The sequence below is a fragment of the Falco rusticolus genome, chromosome 8 (assembly GCF_015220075.1).
Source record: "Falco rusticolus isolate bFalRus1 chromosome 8, bFalRus1.pri, whole genome shotgun sequence".
Classification (NCBI taxonomy): Eukaryota; Metazoa; Chordata; class Aves; order Falconiformes; family Falconidae; genus Falco; species Falco rusticolus.
This window is the reverse complement of record NC_051194.1, coordinates 60,579,657-60,597,524: the sequence shown is the minus strand read 5'-3', so window position 1 is coordinate 60,597,524 and position 17,868 is coordinate 60,579,657. Positions and strand designations below refer to the sequence as shown.

At 40.3% G+C, this 17,868-nt stretch overlaps 1 protein-coding gene across 1 annotated transcript in view; it reads right to left on the bottom strand.

Annotated features, from left to right (window-relative positions):
- Positions 1-17,587, bottom strand: part of COL3A1 (collagen type III alpha 1 chain) — a 52,920-nt gene extending 35,333 nt beyond the window's left edge. Inside the window, exon 1 of the mRNA XM_037397628.1 lies at positions 17,375-17,587. Within this exon, the coding sequence (XP_037253525.1) occupies positions 17,375-17,453 (79 nt within the window). The 5' untranslated portion in view covers positions 17,454-17,587. The remainder of the gene's footprint in view (positions 1-17,374) is intronic.
- Positions 17,588-17,868: the final 281 nt, after the last annotated feature.

Here is a 17,868-nt window from a genome sequence, read left to right as displayed (position 1 = left end):
TTCAAAGTGTTTTTCGAAAGCCAGCGTATGCGATAGATCTAAAAGAATGTTCACATCAATTGCCCAAATGGCTTGCAATTATTGTATCATCTGGCCTGCTCCAATGTTACAAGTGTCTGTATTTTCAGAAAAAAACATCGTTCATCTGTATATTCATGACTTTGTGAATTCCTTCCAACAGCTATTCTACTGATAAAATGTGTTGTAAATAATGAAACTGAAGAGACTGATGAAAACCAGCTTCAAACTTTACATTTTGGGTTTGTATTTTTAGAGAAACAAAATCCAGAAAACCTGATCATTTAAGAAACCATTATGAAAATAACACTATGAAGTTAGACAAGCTCCTTGTAAGTTTTGTAGAACTATTAGAAATCCCAGATTACACATATGAGTATCAGTGAACTTTCTGAATAATGGAATAAGATATTTTCCATGAATAATTCAAAATAATTCAGTTTACAGACACAAAATTCTGGGGGAAGAGCTATTTAGGTACCTGCATAGTCCTTGAAACTTTAATATCAGAGTAAGTTACCTACTACACATCACCCTTTAAAAAAGTAAAAAAAAAAAAAAAAAAAAGCCAAAAGATGCACTTCAAAGCTCTGACATTAAAATTACCACTGACTCCAGACAGACAATTCTGAATGCCATCACATTGTTGCAATGGTCATAATTACACAGTACGAGACTGAGTCAAACTTACAGTGCAGTCCATTCCTACGGGTTATTCTTTTCTCACATGCAATGACTTTCATCTCTGTTTTTTCTCTTTTCTACTACTGTGTTACCACCCTGGTCACTTTTTTTCCTCTTTCCATTCTTCGTTTTTCTATGTTGTGGGTATCTGTCTCCATACCCACACCCCCATGTCTTTGGCATGGTGCAGACTTGGACACGTTTCCTCTCTTCTCATGCTGCTTCTGCCTCAGTTCCTTTTTTCTCTATTTGGTTTCATCTTTCATATAACACGTAACTTCCCTCTTCATCTTCCCTGAATCCTCTTGTCTTTTGTACCTGAACAGCTCACCTTCTTTATTGCCATTTACTCAGCTGAGCTTAGTTTTTCATTCTCTGCTCCCTTCCCAGTGCCTTGCTTGCTCATCTGCTTCTCCTTGTCCATATTAACCTGACTTTTCCTTCTGGGTCACCCGTGACTTTCATCACCTCCTGGCAGGAGCTCTGTAAGGGTGATGGGCAACACAGCCAAGGCTTCTTGGCTCACTGAGTGGAGAACCAGAGCGGGGATCTCAGAACAGGGCACTGCATGGCACAGGAGGTTTCTTTCCCTAGTTTCAACCCCACTACGGGCTTTCTGCATACACCAACTTGTGTTATTTCTGCGCTTCAATTACAAAAGAAGCAAACAGGAATATGGTGCCTTGTCAAGGCTGACACACTACTTACGGTTAAAGTTGGTTTTTGACCACCAGTTGGATTAGAACAACAAGATGCAAAAAGCTTCAAAAATCCTTTTCAGACATTTTCAAGTCAATGTTTTTTTCTTTGTCTGATATCTGTCTGGGAGCCAGTATTTTACCTTCCTTTGACAACACACACACAAAAAAATCTTAAAAGCTAAACCATTCCAGTGGCATATGAAAACCAATCCTCCTCAGACATTTCCTACCAGTTAGAAATTCACTTTTTCCCTTTTCCTTTGCTTCTCCACCTTTTGGGCCTCATCAGAAAGTTCAGGTCCTGCACAACAGAGGTGGAGAAGTGCTTATTTCCAGGTCAGCATCTTCCTCACACCCGTCGTGACACAGGGTCACGGCCTCAGAGGATGCCGTTTCAAAGGACACTGCCTAATAACCACCACCCCGGGAGAGGATCTAGACATCCTTTCTTAGTCTGCCAAGCCTCATTTAGCTTCTAAAAAATTTGCCTGGTTTCCCAGCTCTCACACTACAGAATCATGTCAGTGGATCCCAGTTAAATAAGCTGATTATCTGCTTAATTAATTGCTGTTTCTGCGAGAATCATTTTCCTTCTTTAACAAACCAGGATTTCACTGTGGGCAGTTACTTAGGAAAAAACCAAACTGTCCAGCCTTGACAAATGTTTCCTGACAAACAAGCAGGCTGACATGTATTTTAAAAATGAGAAGTGCAGCGTTATGAATGAAATCATCTTTACAGTCTCTCCAATGACTCACGAAGAAACCTGAATTTTAAAGTGGCAAAAGCTGAGCAGATCAGTGCACGAGCTGCTCTCTGTATACAAGACGACCTCAAAAGCAGTGTCCTGTGGGAGGCAGAATACCACCAAAGCTAGCGGGGAGGTTAGAGCTTGTTATCTGTCTAATAGGAGCTGGTTGGATACACCCAAAAGAGCAGGGGTGGGCATGGATCCACTTCACCCCAGAGCAATGCTCAGCTGTCACTCTGCTTAAGCACTTCCGAGCTCCACAGGTTAAAACATCCTTCTAATTTACAAACCTAACGAGGAAGAGAAAAGATGATTTTTCTTTAGTTTAGGGCAGAACATAGTTTATACATAATTGTTAAATAAAAATACCATGATACAGAGCTAAAAACTTCACAGTGTCACCACGAGCACATGTAATGTACAGTTATATGAATTGCATACACATATTAAAAACAAATACTTTACACACACTTCACTTCTGTGCTCATAAAATGTGTTTGATTATTTTTATTATTCCAGTTTCAGCTCTCGGTATCACCTTCATACTTTCAAATCCTCAATTTTTTTGAAACTATGTGTTTAAGACAGCACGGTTCTTATTCACTAGGAAATTCATATCCAAGAACTTGTATTTCCATGTGTCAATTTTTTCTTCCACCTTACTTCATTTTCATTGATTTGTTTTGTTGTTTTGTTCTTTCCAGTAATGTGATCCTGCTGCCCTACAGCAAAGAGGGCAGCCCAAATGGGGAGCAGAAAACGGCCGTCTTTCCCATATTTTCACTCTGCTGGTTAGAAAAGATTTTTTTTTCAAGACACCTGCTCTTTCCTGAAGCAAAGACTTTTCTCAGTAACCAATTTTTCACACAGAGAATACTGATCTTTCCATATTTTAGTTAACAATATAGATGAAAATGACACATAAAATGTGTCACGAAATGACTGACATCATTTTACAGTAATAAGGAAATAAAGCAGATGCGTTTTACGAGGTTGTCATTCAGTTATTCTACAGTAGATGGCATCATTTAACAGAAAGAAAAAAGACAAAAAAAATCGAAGACATATGGATATAATGACATTCATATTTGCTTCTGACTTTCTGGACATTGTTAAATGAATTAAGAAATCAGCTTGGAGAGCTGCAATGAAAATCGTTGTGGCCTTTGGCAGAATGAAGGTATTAAATAGGTTTCCAAAGGAAACTTACATCTGGGAAGACTTAGTCTGTTCAACACCCCCTCTGTGCTCAGATGTAGATCTGTGTGTCAGCGTGTTATGACATAATGCATTTTGCATTGCGCATAAAGATTAACCGTTAGCTCCAAAATCCTTTGGAAAGCTGATTTGTGCTAAAGCACTGGCAAATAACATATAGGAATAATAAAGTTATAAAAAAGCTGACTTGACTACATCTAGACTTGGAGTAAAACAGTCACACACATGCCTTAGCCAGGTTTTCTTATTGATTCAAAAATATATATTAGCCTAAGATTCAAAAAAATATTAGAAATAAACGGCGTTCTTCTATGGCAGAGCAAAATCTTCTTCTTCTTCCCCAAGCGCTAAATATGGTGGCTATACAGCCCTTCACTTCTATAGGAGTTATTGTAGTGGTTTGTTGGAAGCTGTGTCAATCTCTGATTCATTGTACAAAGCATTAAAGTTTAATATTTGAAAGCCTGAATATCTCTGCATTTATGCTGTTTACTGAGCATTCACATTTTTAAAGGTTTTGCTGTGAGTAGCATTTCCCTGAGCTGGCCTAAAAAGTGAAGAAAATTTAAAAAGGCAACACTATCTTTGTCATACACTGGGTTTGAATTATTTCCCATTTTCTAAGCAGATTAGCATCTGTACGTAAGCAGACCAATAGCAAAAGGAAATCACCAACTGTGAAAGGAAAATCACCATTCAATCCCAAAGAACCTCTAAGCGTGGTACATAAAAGAGCCCAAATGTGTACAAGGGAAAACAAGTATGGTGGCTGTAAGCCCGGAGGATGACAGACATCCTATGGGACATAATCCCCGTTCCAGTGAGGTGAATGAGAGTTTGTTATCAAGGGCTATGACCTGAGAAGCTGACCCGTTCTGTAGTTGCTTTTGGCTTTGCATTTGTGCAAGCGCCCTGATCATGACTTTGCTACATTTATATGGCAAAAGGAAACAATCTCCTAATAGTAACCTCAAAACCCACAGGCTTTTCCACATTGGACAAAGCAAATGTCCAGCTATCGCATTAGTAGCAGACTCACATATCCCATTTGCAGAGATGTGACTAAATGCTTAGAAATTCTAGAACATCTTGAACTTGTCTGGTTCTGCCTGAGAGAGGGCAAGAGTCCACGCAGAGGTGACTCACGCTTCTGCAGCGGCCGCTCCGTGGTGGCTTGGGAAGCAAAACTGAGGAGCTTTGATCTGCGAGAATCTCATCACAAACACAATGACTCAAGCAAATGGGTTTTGCTGTTATTTAAAATGAACCTGGTAAAGGCTAAAGCACTGAGCTGAAGGCCACCTTGCCTCTAAGTCTGGATCCAAAGCCTGCTGAAGCCAGGAAGGGTCTCTCTGTTGCTTTTAATGTCCTTCTAATGGTACAAAGCCTGTGCTGCCTTACTCTCACCTAGTTTTGCTCATTTGCTTTACAGCATGGCTACTTCAAAAACAGTTTACATTTCTTCTACAGTAAATACATCTATTTATTGTGTATTCCACCACTGTTCTGTACATTGGACAAAGGACAAAGTAGAAAAGAGATATATTGCTCATTTTCAGTGGTGATGCTTTAATTTCCCCCTACACTGGAGTAGATGCTTTCCATTTACTGAGCAGAAAAGAATGCCACAGCGCCTATCCCAAAGCAAATGGCTTGGGTTCCCTATCTGGTATTATGGCGATGTTTAGAAGAAAATCAACCATAGTCATTCTATCCCATGATCAGTAATGGAAACAAATGGACTCTCATAATGAACTAGTTGACTTGCTGAGCCAGAATAGCCTGCTTTGTCTGCAGGTTTCTCTGTCACGTAGGAGCTGGGTACTCAAAAAGTCTGAAATAATGTCTCACAGAAATAATGTTTCACAGAACTCTGGAAAAGAGGTGGAAATACAAGAAATAGCTTAACAAGATTTTTTTTTTTTCTTTCCAACTACAAGATCTACAGACATTCTCTCAACTGGAATTGTCTTAAACCAACCAGCTAATTGATTGAATCCATTTCACATGGTGCATGAACACATAAGGGCCAATTCGGGTGTACCTACCTATTAGGATGTTTTCAGATTTAATGGTACTCGTGTTCTATTTTGTAACGCCTGTCCACCATGTGGATGGATACCAGGAATGAAACCTCAATTGATAAAACACTTAAATGCAGGCTGTGAAAAATCAGAGCAGGTCCATCTTAAAAATGCTTTCCTCCTCCATGTCCTGTAGGAGCAATAACTGCTATTGGGTGGAATGGAAAAAGAATATGAATGAATTGTTCACAGATTTCCCAAGTTTCACACCAAAAAGGACAGCTACATCCTGTGCTTTCAGACTGAAACCAATGCTTTCCTACTTCTAGGGACGCTTGCCTGCCAAACAAGCTGGCGTTTGAACAGTTCTGCCACTGTGCCAGTCCCAAACGTTTTCCTCTTTACTCAGATGCAGAGCAAGAAAGAGAAATGCCGGGTAACCGTAATGCTGTACTTGTCTGTCAGAGGTATTGCGGAAAGGAGACATGCACTGTCTCACTGGCAATGTATAGCAGCGGCTGGATTCTTAGGCAAAGGCTCAGTCTGTCATGTAGCCAAACTGTCCTTGCTCTGGGACCCACCCAATCTGTCTTTCAGATTACAAAATGGAAAAGAAAAAAAAAATCAACCCAGGCCTGCACTGGTACAAACAAGTATTTGCATTTTAAACAAATCGTAGCTTGTTCCCTTCATTTGTCTTTATAAGCTCCAAATGCTGAAACCTTTCTGCAGCTTTTACATTTTAGAAATATCAGGATTAAAAAAGATCCATATGGCATATTTGCTACCAAGTAAAACACAAAATGCCTCTGTTTTCCTTACATCTTATTAGCCTTTTCCTAATCTTTCAAAGCGTCATTCATGTTAAGAACTCTTATTTTTCCTCCTTTTATCTTTAGAGGCCTCTTGTTCTTCTCAAAGGTAACATGGTCTAAAGCAGCTGAATCTCTGTCACATTGTTCTGCCTCAACGTCAATGTTTCACAACTGGCTCTATTCAGGCACATATGTTGACATCCTTGAAAGCTGTTCTTCATGCAACTTCTAAAGGTCACCCTGCGACATAAGTCTTGCTCTGAAATAGGGACCAGCAACAGCCCATCAGCGATACTGTTACACAACAGCCCCACTGGCTTCAGCTGGTGGCTGGCTGAAAAAAGAGTTTTCTTGTTGCAGAACTGCTAATAGGAAAACAAAGGGCAAGGAGGGGTTTTTTCATTTGTTTACTGGTGGGGGTTGTTTTGGCAGAACTGTCATTTCCATCTGAGTCATACTAGAGGCAAGACAGAGCAGCCTGCTACGTATCTATCGCCTTGCTGCTTTTTGGGGGGTTGCCCAGAGTATTGTCATAGCTGCTCCTGAACTTATAAATTTCATTTTGAGGAACACATCCGATGGATGCAAGAGATAGTTCCAGTCCTTTTGTTTTTAACTATTTATTCCTCGACAATATCATGGCCTAAATTGTTCTTTGTAAGGGAGGAAGATATTCCTGAATGACCATCTGTATTGAGATGTTATTCTAAGATTTTGTCTCCGAAGTCCTCTCTCGACAGGTTGACTCTGTAGCTCAGACTGTTATATTTAAACTTCTGCCCTTTTAGTCAAGATAGACCTCTTTTGCTATAATCTGCAGAATGTGTATCATTCATTCCTGATTAAGGGTAAAACACTGCCTGATCAGAACCTTTCTTGATTTTACTGGGTTTAGTATTAGACCTAAAACCCACCAACTACTAATTATTTTGGCGGGAACCGAGGGTCATCTGTGCCTGACAGATCCAGCCTTTTAATAAAGGTAACCATTTGCATTAGAGTAGGGCATGCAGTAAGAAAGAATTTAATCTTAATTCAATGCATTCAATACCTTTTAGAGGGACCATTGCATAATTTTCCAGTCACTCTTCCAAGTATTGGTAAAATGCCTATGAGATTTTTCCATCCCCTCTGTTCTTACATTACAATATTTTTTGGCACATCACCTTTCGTGCCATTTGGTGTCACTCTAAAAATAAGCAGCAGGCTGCAATCACTTTATTTGTGGCTATTTACTTTTAGCGCTGGCATAAATTCTCACTACTCTGCAGTAATCTGATTTTAATGTGTTTCTTGTCTTTAGAGCGAATGATGCCAAATGGCAGAAAGACTTGTGTCTTAAACCAAACAGAGACTGACATAAATTCGAGGTTTGATGTGATTACTGATGATTTTATGAATTTATTAGTTTCTTTAAACATACGTCCTTGGGCAATCAATGAAGACTTCTACAGTCAGAGTCCAAGCATCAAGACAATCTTAACCTGAACACTTCCAATTCTATCCAGAAGCTGGCCTAACATATTTCTAAAGAAAAGCAATAGCCTCATGCTCCAATTATTAGGATCAATTGAGCGGAAAAAAAATACCAAAACCCAGCACATTTTGTCAGAACTTTCAAAAATACCCCAAACAAACCACCCCCAAGGTTTATCTTAAAGACATACTTCTGTATTTCTGATTTTAGCCAGGACCAGGAATAGTTTATAACAGAGGAGTGTTCTTTGCAACGGTTCTTGCAGTAGGTCTGTCCTGGCAAGAATAAAGAAAAAACTACAAAACTCACGGTATACTAGCAGGTTTCCCCGACTGTACAACTGGTCTGACAGATCCAAAGTATCATGAAATTGAGTTTCAGTTTCTGAGCTGCTAAGTGAAAGGGAACCACTGGAAACTGATAATTGTTACAGCCTGCTCTACATAGCACCTCCTGCAAAACACTGAACTACTTAATTGAAGATACTTGAAGCTTCTCACAAGATAAAACCCAAAAGCCAGGGGTGGGGGTGGAGGGGAAAGTATGATTTTTGTTTTTCATCGCATGACTTTGTAATTAAAACAATTTTTATCAGTTGATTAAGGTTTCAAGTGGGACACGATCTTTGCTTTCCCCTTAGCTCAGCGAGAGGGCTAACAATTTTATGCAATGCTGTTTCTGTGGTTTGCCTTGGAAGAGATCAGCTTGATTCAATGCTTCTCTCCTGAGACAGAAACAGATGGGAAATGTTACAATGCAGTATAGTACATATGGTAACATCATTTATATTTTCAGATACATTGGACAAAGTCAGCCCCAATATAACTCCATGGCCATAGTGAATTTACATCAGAGATGAGTAAAGCAGCAGGGGGTCAGATTCTACACTAACATAACTCCCTGCACAATTTTATTGATTTCCCTGTAATTTCAGAAGTTGGATGTAAACAAAGAGTTTGCTGCTTTTATTTCATATCGCTGTGATGGATTAAAGAGCTCTGGCGTATTGTCTAAAGAAAAGAATCTTATCTTTGGCTGCCAATAAATTAAAGATATTTGTAATTCAGCAGATTGGGGGCGAGGGGAGGGGGGATTCTGAACGCATAGAGCATCACTAGCCTAGTTTCATCTGCAAAACACTTTGTATTCATTCACTCCTTGTTCCAGTTTGTGCTAATTCACCCCACATCCATTTTGGACAGTTTGTTGGATACAGATGGCAGTATTTGAAATTCTTCTTAATCTGCCTCACAGAGCATATTAAATGGCTATTTGTACACTGGATACAACGTTCTTATTGTCAACTCCCTAAGGCTACTAAAGTGAGTATTGTGAGGGTTTTCTCAGGGTACCAAAGACAACTTTCTTAATTTTGGAGCCACTTTCAAGTATCAAGTCCTATGTCATGTTTCAAGCATGAAGACCTTAGAATCTTCCTAACTAATGCCCTCATCAGGTGAAGGTCCACACTTTTGGCCTGGTGAAGAGCCCACAAGCACAGAAGCTGATGTTTCATTAATATCAGGGGTCAGCAGCATTGCTACTGAAGCGGCTGCCTGAAGCCTGGCACACGTGTAGCTCTCCCTGCTCTGTGCAGGCTGAGGATAAACAGTGCCGCATGGCAGGGAGGGATGGACCCTCTGCAGCAGACAAGCCAGATCCGCCGGAATTTATCTGTCCCAGTCCTTAAAAGGTGTGAGTGGAAAAGCCTGGGCCAGAGATAAATGAAGAGGCTGTTCTTTTTTTTTTTTTTTTTTTTTTCCCCCTGATTCTTCACTAAAAGAAGTTTACAATTCCCTTTCTCTCCTCAGCTGCTCTAACAGGAAAAGAATCTGTTGGACTTCAACGCCTCTCTTCTTTCTTTTCTCTCCCCCCCCTCCCCCGCCCCATTTCTGCTGTTCTGCTCATACAAAAAAGAGGGATCTACAAAGAGGACCACCCTGCCAATGACCAGGCCTACAATATTGTGCAAAGAATCTTCGAAATGTCTGAGCAGAATTCAATTACTCTTTTCAAAGATTTGCAATTCCCACTACACAGCCTATTGTTTGCTTTCACTAGGACATTCTTCTCTTAAACAGCTGGCACAGGATGACTACTGCTCTGTAGGGAAACAAGCAAACACCATACTGTAGATTTAAAGCCAAAGACAGGAAAAAAACATATTTTTTTTTAAAAGAGCCTCTCATGAACATAGAAGTGTTTTCCAAGACAATATTAATTCTATTTTCACTGCTTACAGCTGAAGGAAAGCATGGGGGATGTAGTTCATTCTCCTTTGATGCTCAGCATGGCTATTACACTGAACATCAAAGGAACAGTGAGCAATGCTTCCCATATTATCCTTTAGCTGTGCTCGGGTGAGCAATTGCTTCTCTCGTGTCTGTTTGAAAAAGAAGCTGCAATTTTACTCTTGCCTCTTTTCCTAAAAGAAAATGGAAAGAATGAAAAGAGAAGCAGCAGCACAAAGGGAAAGAACAGAGGAACATAGAAGTTTGCAGCAGACAGCCTGCTAGTGCACCAACTGGTCACTGGGTGTGAACTGTGGGGAATTTCAGTGGGAACTAATTATGTCCAGAAGTTTTCCAAGAGCTGCCAGTGCTGAATTGCTGTGGGAAGTAGTTTCCAGGCGCAGTTCAGCCTTTCACAGCTACTGCTGTGAATATAGACAGGATGTTCCTGTGATTCTTCTGCCCTGTGCAATGCTAGGGCTGGGAATAAAGTGGAGCCTGAAGCCACCATAGCAGCCGACAGAAGTTTTGCACATGGAAGGAAATATTTTGCTGCCTGGCAGGAAAGCAGAGGTGCCTGTGCCACCCTCCAGGGTGGGATGCACAGTGACTGAAAGAGACAAACCAGTCACAGAAAGGGACAGGTTTCCTGTGGCTGCGGACAGCTTTGTATTACCCTGAAGGCCGTTCTGGTACAAACTCAACCAAAGCCTTAAATCTACAAGTCTTATCCCCCATTTCTTGAAAGTCATTTGAGTGCCCCTTTAGCTACAAGAAAAAAATCTAGGCTTTCAAAATAAAGGAAAACATTCACCCTTAAAATATGTATCTTTTCATTATCATCACATTCTTCCTGTTCAATGTCCCCCCGCAAGCTGTTTCCTCCCTGGCAGCCACCTCTTCACAGGGTACTTGTGTGAATCAAAGCAAGACAAGAAATGTGCAGGCGTTGTTAAAGGAGGTACCGTTTTCATTCTCATTCTTATAGTTCATGTTTAAATGAAGGGTTTGACGTAAATGAGGGAAAATGGAAGTAGTCTTTTAGCTAATCTGAAAGGCATCTCCTCTGCTAAACTAAACAAAGCCAGAAGTCCCAGAGCTGAATTTTATCCAAACTACAGGCAACAAGCGGTTGTTGTTGGAGGGGGTTATATCATGTTTTCCATTGTCATTTTGACATGAAACAGGCAGAGGCTTCCACTTCGCAAACTTGGAGACAAGAAGATTGGCTCTGAAGTCAAAATAAATAAATTAAAGCAGTGTTTGGAAGAACGTTAGGTTTTCTCAAAGCAAAATGGAGAGAACCTTTCCTACGAAACACAAGATGAGAAAAAATAACGACTGCTTGAAAATATAAATGGAAAATATAATCTGCTGTGCCTCTGTGTATAAGATGTATTGCTCTACAGTTAATGACAGTTCATTCTGCCTTGCACCCTTTCAGCATTTAAGATAGGATAAGCACACCTCTCCATCTGTTATGCTTACAGAAAAGATTTTCTGACTCCTGTAAGACATAATTTTTTACTCTCTGTGGAAATTGTAAATTCATTAGCCACAGCCTAAAGCAATGTAAGTGTTAATCTTTGAAATGGTTATACAGTCTCAAAGCAATGTGAGAAATATTAATGGCGTGGTCCATACACATAAATATGGAAACCTATTTCTCTGAAAAGCAAAGGGTCTGACTGTGCTAAATGGAGAAAAATCAGGAAATTATGTGGGAGTTCTTTATAGATTTTTCCAGGGACAAAGCACTGCTTGTCAGAGATGCTGTAGAAAGGACAGAAAGTAAAGCTTCACAATCCCTATGCATGGAAAGATTCAATGGAAGCAAGAGAATCCATGGAGGAGTAGCTGTCCTGCAGTAGTCGCTAAGTCGGAGTGCTGTATCTAGTAGCAGCATGGCCATGGAGAGCCAAGTGGAGTGAGTCACCACACAGCATCTCTGCAACAGAGGTAACATCACCTCGAGCAGCGCAGCCCCAAACAGCCTTCTCTCCAGGAGGAATCCACTGGATCCCCTGGACTTGAGATGGGCAGCATGCTGAGGGCCAGGGGCTGCAGCACTCTTCTGTACCTACCCACACTACCCTCAACACCTTGAGCTGAAGGTATAGAAGCAAAATAACACTTCTTGTGCCGCTCCTGGAGCAGGAATCACGTCTGTGCCCAGTTCTCCTTCTGTACATGGTGTATTATCACAGATGTGTCAAAGGAGGGGTAGGCTGGCGAAGTATTGCAGCAGGCAAGATGATGACACTAAATTTTTTGTTCCATTTTGGGTTGAAGGTTATTTGTCATCTGCCAAAACCCAAAATCTGGATGCCTCAAAGCTGTAGACATACAGATGGTGGGTACTGAACTCTAAACCATGTTGAAGTTGTGCAATCTACAATTTGCCAAGCTACCACAAGGAGAATAAGCCAATAGTCATCATGTTGAGTCAGAAAAGATTCTATAATACCCTTTTCAAGTCTAAGTTTTATTTCCCTGGGTGATAATATATTGAATTTTGCTCCATCACAAGACATTTCTGCAATGATGTGGGAATCTAATCCAGCTAGTTTAGGACCAACACCCCCACCCCCCACCCCCCCATTTTCTTAATACCATATCTTTTGCCTGGTTTCTTAAACAAGAATGACTAAAGGACAGCATAATCTGGAGTATTAATGGGCATAACCATTGCACTAATTTCCAATTCTGTGGGTTTTGACGGACTATTACTTCAAATCAACAAATTAAAACTGGCAACTGTTACAGCAGCTGTGGCTTGTGCTCTTCTCCAGACTACTAACCTACCACAAAAACATCAAGAGCATTACAGTTTTCATGGTGCCCGCCAGCCTGGGAAAGCACGCTTTGTTATTGTTTCCCCCTACTGGTAGGCTGAACCTTTCAACTCTGAAATCTAAAATGCTAAATGACAGGCTGCATCATTTCCGTCACTGACCTACAGCATACTTTCCCAATTATGAAGCCAGGTATATCCCATTTTCTGCACTTTTCTGATCAGGAAAAAGTTCAAACAATAATAGTACATATCTGGGACAACAACTAATAGGTCAGTCCTGTTTATCAGCCACTCTGGGAAACAAAAAAAAGAGATAGTAAGTCGCTCCTTCCTTTCTCTTGAATAACATTAATTAAAGCTAACACCCAGATTTTGCAAGGGACACCTGGCTACCTATTTCAAACCTCAAAACTTTGGCAGAAGCTGGAAGAGGAAACAGGATCTGTTTGTAATCTGCAGCAGTAAGAGGGGAGAAAATGTAATGACTCTGACCGAGGCATCAACAGCGATATTCATGCCAGGGACAACACCCTTCTACCTCTGCCTCTTCCCTCGTAATAAAGCGGTGCACGTTTCCAACTCCACCTCCTCTTTTAAAAAAATCTGTCTACATAGATTTGGTCTCAAATCAAAAACAAATCTGGAAAATAATGAAAGGGATATATAATGGTCTCATTTTCCTAAGGCTAATATCTTCCAGGGATGTGTGATCTAAAATGTGTTTATGAAATTTGTCGTATTTCCAAGAACATATATATAATGCTTAGAGGGGGGTGGATTCCCCAGGCTTTCATTTAGCATGATTTTTCCAGACCAGAAAGGAATGTTTCAATTTTCCTAAGTACAACCTTGCCTGCCGTGTGCATTGTAAAAAGCAGTTAGGAAAAATGGAAGAGCAGCATTAGAGCCCTGCTCTTTCATACCTTCACAGAGTCCAGGTTACTTATGATGGTGTAATTATCTTTTGGCACACAGACATACATCATCTGGTTTTACCTTTAACATTCTGGAGGGGGACTTTTCTGTGTTACCAAAGCCTCTGAGGAAAGATAGTTGCGAGTGTCATTAGCAGTACCTTTAAATTAGCTAATTTATCAACAAGAATGCAATATGTGCAATGTTGCATACAGGTAAGTGCTAAAAATGTCAAGTCCGGCAGTTTCACAGATACACTGCGACTGTGCAGTACCCATCTACTTCATTACCTGTCTAACCCTTTCTGATTAATGAAAGAAGAAAGCAAAATGGTTAAAAAAATCTGTTGGTAAGTTTTCCTAAAATATCATCCTAAAATCATTCCTAAAATATCATAAAAACCCCATCAACCCTTCTTTTCTGGGGCATCAGAAGTGGGCGCTCAGCAGAAGTTCTTTGCACGCTGCCTTCTGAAACCTACAGATAGCAGTTATATTTCATTTTAAAACTTCTGTTTGCTAAAGAAAGCAATATGAAAGGCCAGGAAGTCTTCTCAGAGATATTTTAGGATTCAGTCATTACCTTAGAAATGAGCCTCCTGAACAAACATCCAATATAATACTTACACTGCAAGGAAAACACTACATTACATTAGAACAAAAAAATATTCTGAATAATAGTAATGAAAGGTTTCTGGCTCTGCTCTTACACTGCTTTTAGAGCTGTAGACTTTTTCTGATGACCTCAGTGAGGTTCCTCAAGGACTATGGGGTGTATGTAGGAGAAGTGTCAAGTTCCAGGTGACTGAGACATCCCTTAACCCTCTTAGATGCAGCTGACACAGGCCCAAATCCATCTGACCTCCCTTTTGGCACCAAAGGCAGCATAGCTGTGCACGTGCTTCCTTTGTAGTCAGTGGAAATTGCCAAATACCTCCGGTCTGTCCAGCTAAAATTTATTCTGTCTTCTGGAAGTAGCTGTCTTGACTGACTGTACAAACTCAAGATAAATGGGATGAATGCAGGCTGTAAGGCTAGCAAATGCTTGCACGAATCCTGCTGGCTTGGGTAGTGGATAGATTTCTTTCCTAAAGCAGCATTCCAAGTTCTTACACTTTTGGGTAGTTTAATATGCACTTAATATACATTGCTGGAATCTGAATCATCTGTCATGTCTGAAGCACCAGCTTCATGTCATGTCACCCACCTGGAGGCATTTTATCTTGAGCATGGTCAGAGCTTGCAAATGCTTCACACTACCTTGGCACACATCAGGAGACCTGAACTGCATCAAGGTGATTTCATTTGCAGTCTAAAAGCATCCTAGTGGGCTACCAGGACATGCAGCTTTTGTTTATGGAAGTCACAGAAAATTCCTTGTTCCACAATATCCAGATCCCAAGCTTTTGCAGAGGTTCACCCTGAGGCTGTATTCAAATCTCCATTCCTAGCTATTACAGCGAGACAAAGAAACATATAGCCCAGAGATACATCTGACTATCCTAAACTTAGTGTATACTGAGCAGTTTCCTTAATATCTTGCCAAGTCTTGTCTCCTGGCAGGCTCTCCCAAGGAAAATTTTATATTGACTTACATTTGATACTAACCATATAAACATTTTTCTTGACAAGAGAGAGCATTTTAGCATGTCTGGAAATTCTCTTTTGAATCGTGGAAAATTTGGTTTCCCAGCCCATTGCCGCCCTGCACATGATTTAGTGATGCTAATAAGCAACTCCTTCAGTTATTATTTTCTGTGAGAAAAGCATATTCAAATGTGTGGAAAGGAACATTCCAAACAGAGGACAGGACTAGATACTTTAAGGGATAACTGGTGTATTATCAGTGTCTCTGTGCAACCTCATCCTTGTAAGTAGTATGGAAGTTAGCCCAGTAATGAAATGTTACCACACAAGAAACAGGAATGTGGCAGAAAAATGAGAATACTCCCTCACACTTCGTTTGTATATTGTTCTTCTACCCAAAAATTACAATTTCTTGAGTCAAATAAGTGTTGCATGTCAGAAACATCTAGGGATATGACCAGAGCGAAGGAAAGAGACCTGGCACTCAGAGGGGATTTGCTTAATGGGAAAAATAAAACTGATTTTAGAAGTATCCTTCTTTTAGAAGGATAAAGACCTCCTTAGTCCTTAACCGTCTGAAGATACATAGATATATATATACACACACACACACACATAATGCATATTAAATATATGCAATACGAGTATCATTTGATGCTGTAAGCAGACAAAACACAGCATACATTTGGCTCAAAGTCTGTAATATTTTCTTCACTGAAGAATATTGAAGAGAGAGTTTATATATAGGAAGGGCAGAAGCAGAAAAGCTCAGTTCACAGTGTATGACGTTTTTTCTCTACAGAACATCTTCATATGCATTGTGGGGTTGTTTTAAGATACTTTACAAGGCTTAGCCATGCCTGTGCTTGGTGAGGGGGCTGGTATTTGGGCATGCTGCTGTTGCAGATGTAGTTACCTGATTTGCTCACGCACAGAGCCCCCTGAGCTCCAACTGCTCTGCTGCCAGGAGCCTGCTGGTGGATTCACAGCCACCCCTTCAGCAGAGGTGCCTTTCCAGGTACGCTGAGGCAGAGAGGTTTGCCGTGAAATAGCTAAAGTAATCTTTTTTCACGATTTGTATCATACAGAGTAGGGTAGGGTATGGTTTTAAACGCATTTGTCTTTCGTCTCCTGCACTACAGTTTATTTGGCTGCTTCTTTACCAAGTTACTTGTAATGTTATTCATTGCCTCAATGCAGGAATAAATCCATTGCTGATCTTTTATATTTACAAGAAAAGATGTTTTATCTTAAGGAAGGTCTGGTTTACAATGTCTGGCAAGCAGGAACAGAGCACATCCAAAAAAGGTCAGCTGTACTTGTGGAATGTCATCTGTTTAACTTAAATACTCATACCACACTTATCTGCACTCTGTGTTGAGTTATTGTATACAAAGTATTCTTTTTCCCCTCTAAATTCCACATTCACTTGGGTTTTGGTGTTCTTGCTCTCTGTAAACATGCACATACATACTTGCACAGACTCCCAGATACCATCAGCTGCTAATCAGTCTCATGAGGGACCGAAACAGCCTGCAGATGCACAACTCTATTTCAGCTGAGGGAATTAATTTACCCTCCTGCTTTATGTCAAAGTAAAAATCCCATAAGCTGACATATTTTCCTATCTCGTTCTTAAAAAATGTTTCATCCAAACTGATTAGAAATTTCAGGCTGTTTTCCACACGCAAATCGTTTAAACAAACCCCCACGCTGCCAGTGGAAAACACACGAGTACAAAGGAGAACTCCAAATAAAAAAGCTGGAAGCACAGACTTACTGCTTGTGACAAATAACTTCCAGGCAGCACAGAGCTAACAGTTAAAATGTTATTCCAAGAGTCAGAAATAGCTTAAAAACTCTCCCGTGTCTGTAATAGGAAAGCAAGTAAGAACAAGAACAATTGCAGCTAAGGCAGACGGCGCCGTACAGTCCTTTTAACCACAGCAGAAAGCAAAGTGAAGAGAAACCTTTGGGATGGTAATGCAAACTCCTGCAGCTTCCAGCTTCAGCATTGGGTGTCTGACTGCTGAACTACTGAAGGAAAAGTGTTCTGGTGAGATTTGTGACTACGCATTTCTTACAAGCTATTAAAATCATTGGTGAAAATAAAAATAAAATAAAAACATTAAATCATAAGAAGCTTGAATTACTCACCGTCTTGTTGTGCCAAAATAACTGAGGGTTGAAACACGGCAAGAATGAGCAAAGTTACTTTTTGCACAAAGCTCATCATGTCTAAATATTAGACATGAGACTCTCTGTGCAAAAATAAAAAGGGGGGGGGAAGAAAAATCTATTCAAAATAGCAACATCGGTTGTTCCCTGCCCTTCCAGCACCGGGCCATGTACAGAACTCAGCCACAAGCATTCCCCAGCTTTGGCCTTAAATAGGAAAAAAATTGGCTTACTTTACTTTTCCACCCCCTTTACTGAAACATGAGAAGAAGACCCATCCCCTAACAGTAAATGAATGATTAATATTTCTCTTGGCTTTGCAGAAGAATAAAGTCAACTAAACAAGATACACAGCACATCTGGAACTTTTGTGTGCATACAAAATGCATACTGAGACTGTACATGAACAGTTAGTGTGCGCTATATGAGAGAGAGAGAGAGGCATGTGAAAAAAGAGTCCTGTGGCAAAGTCT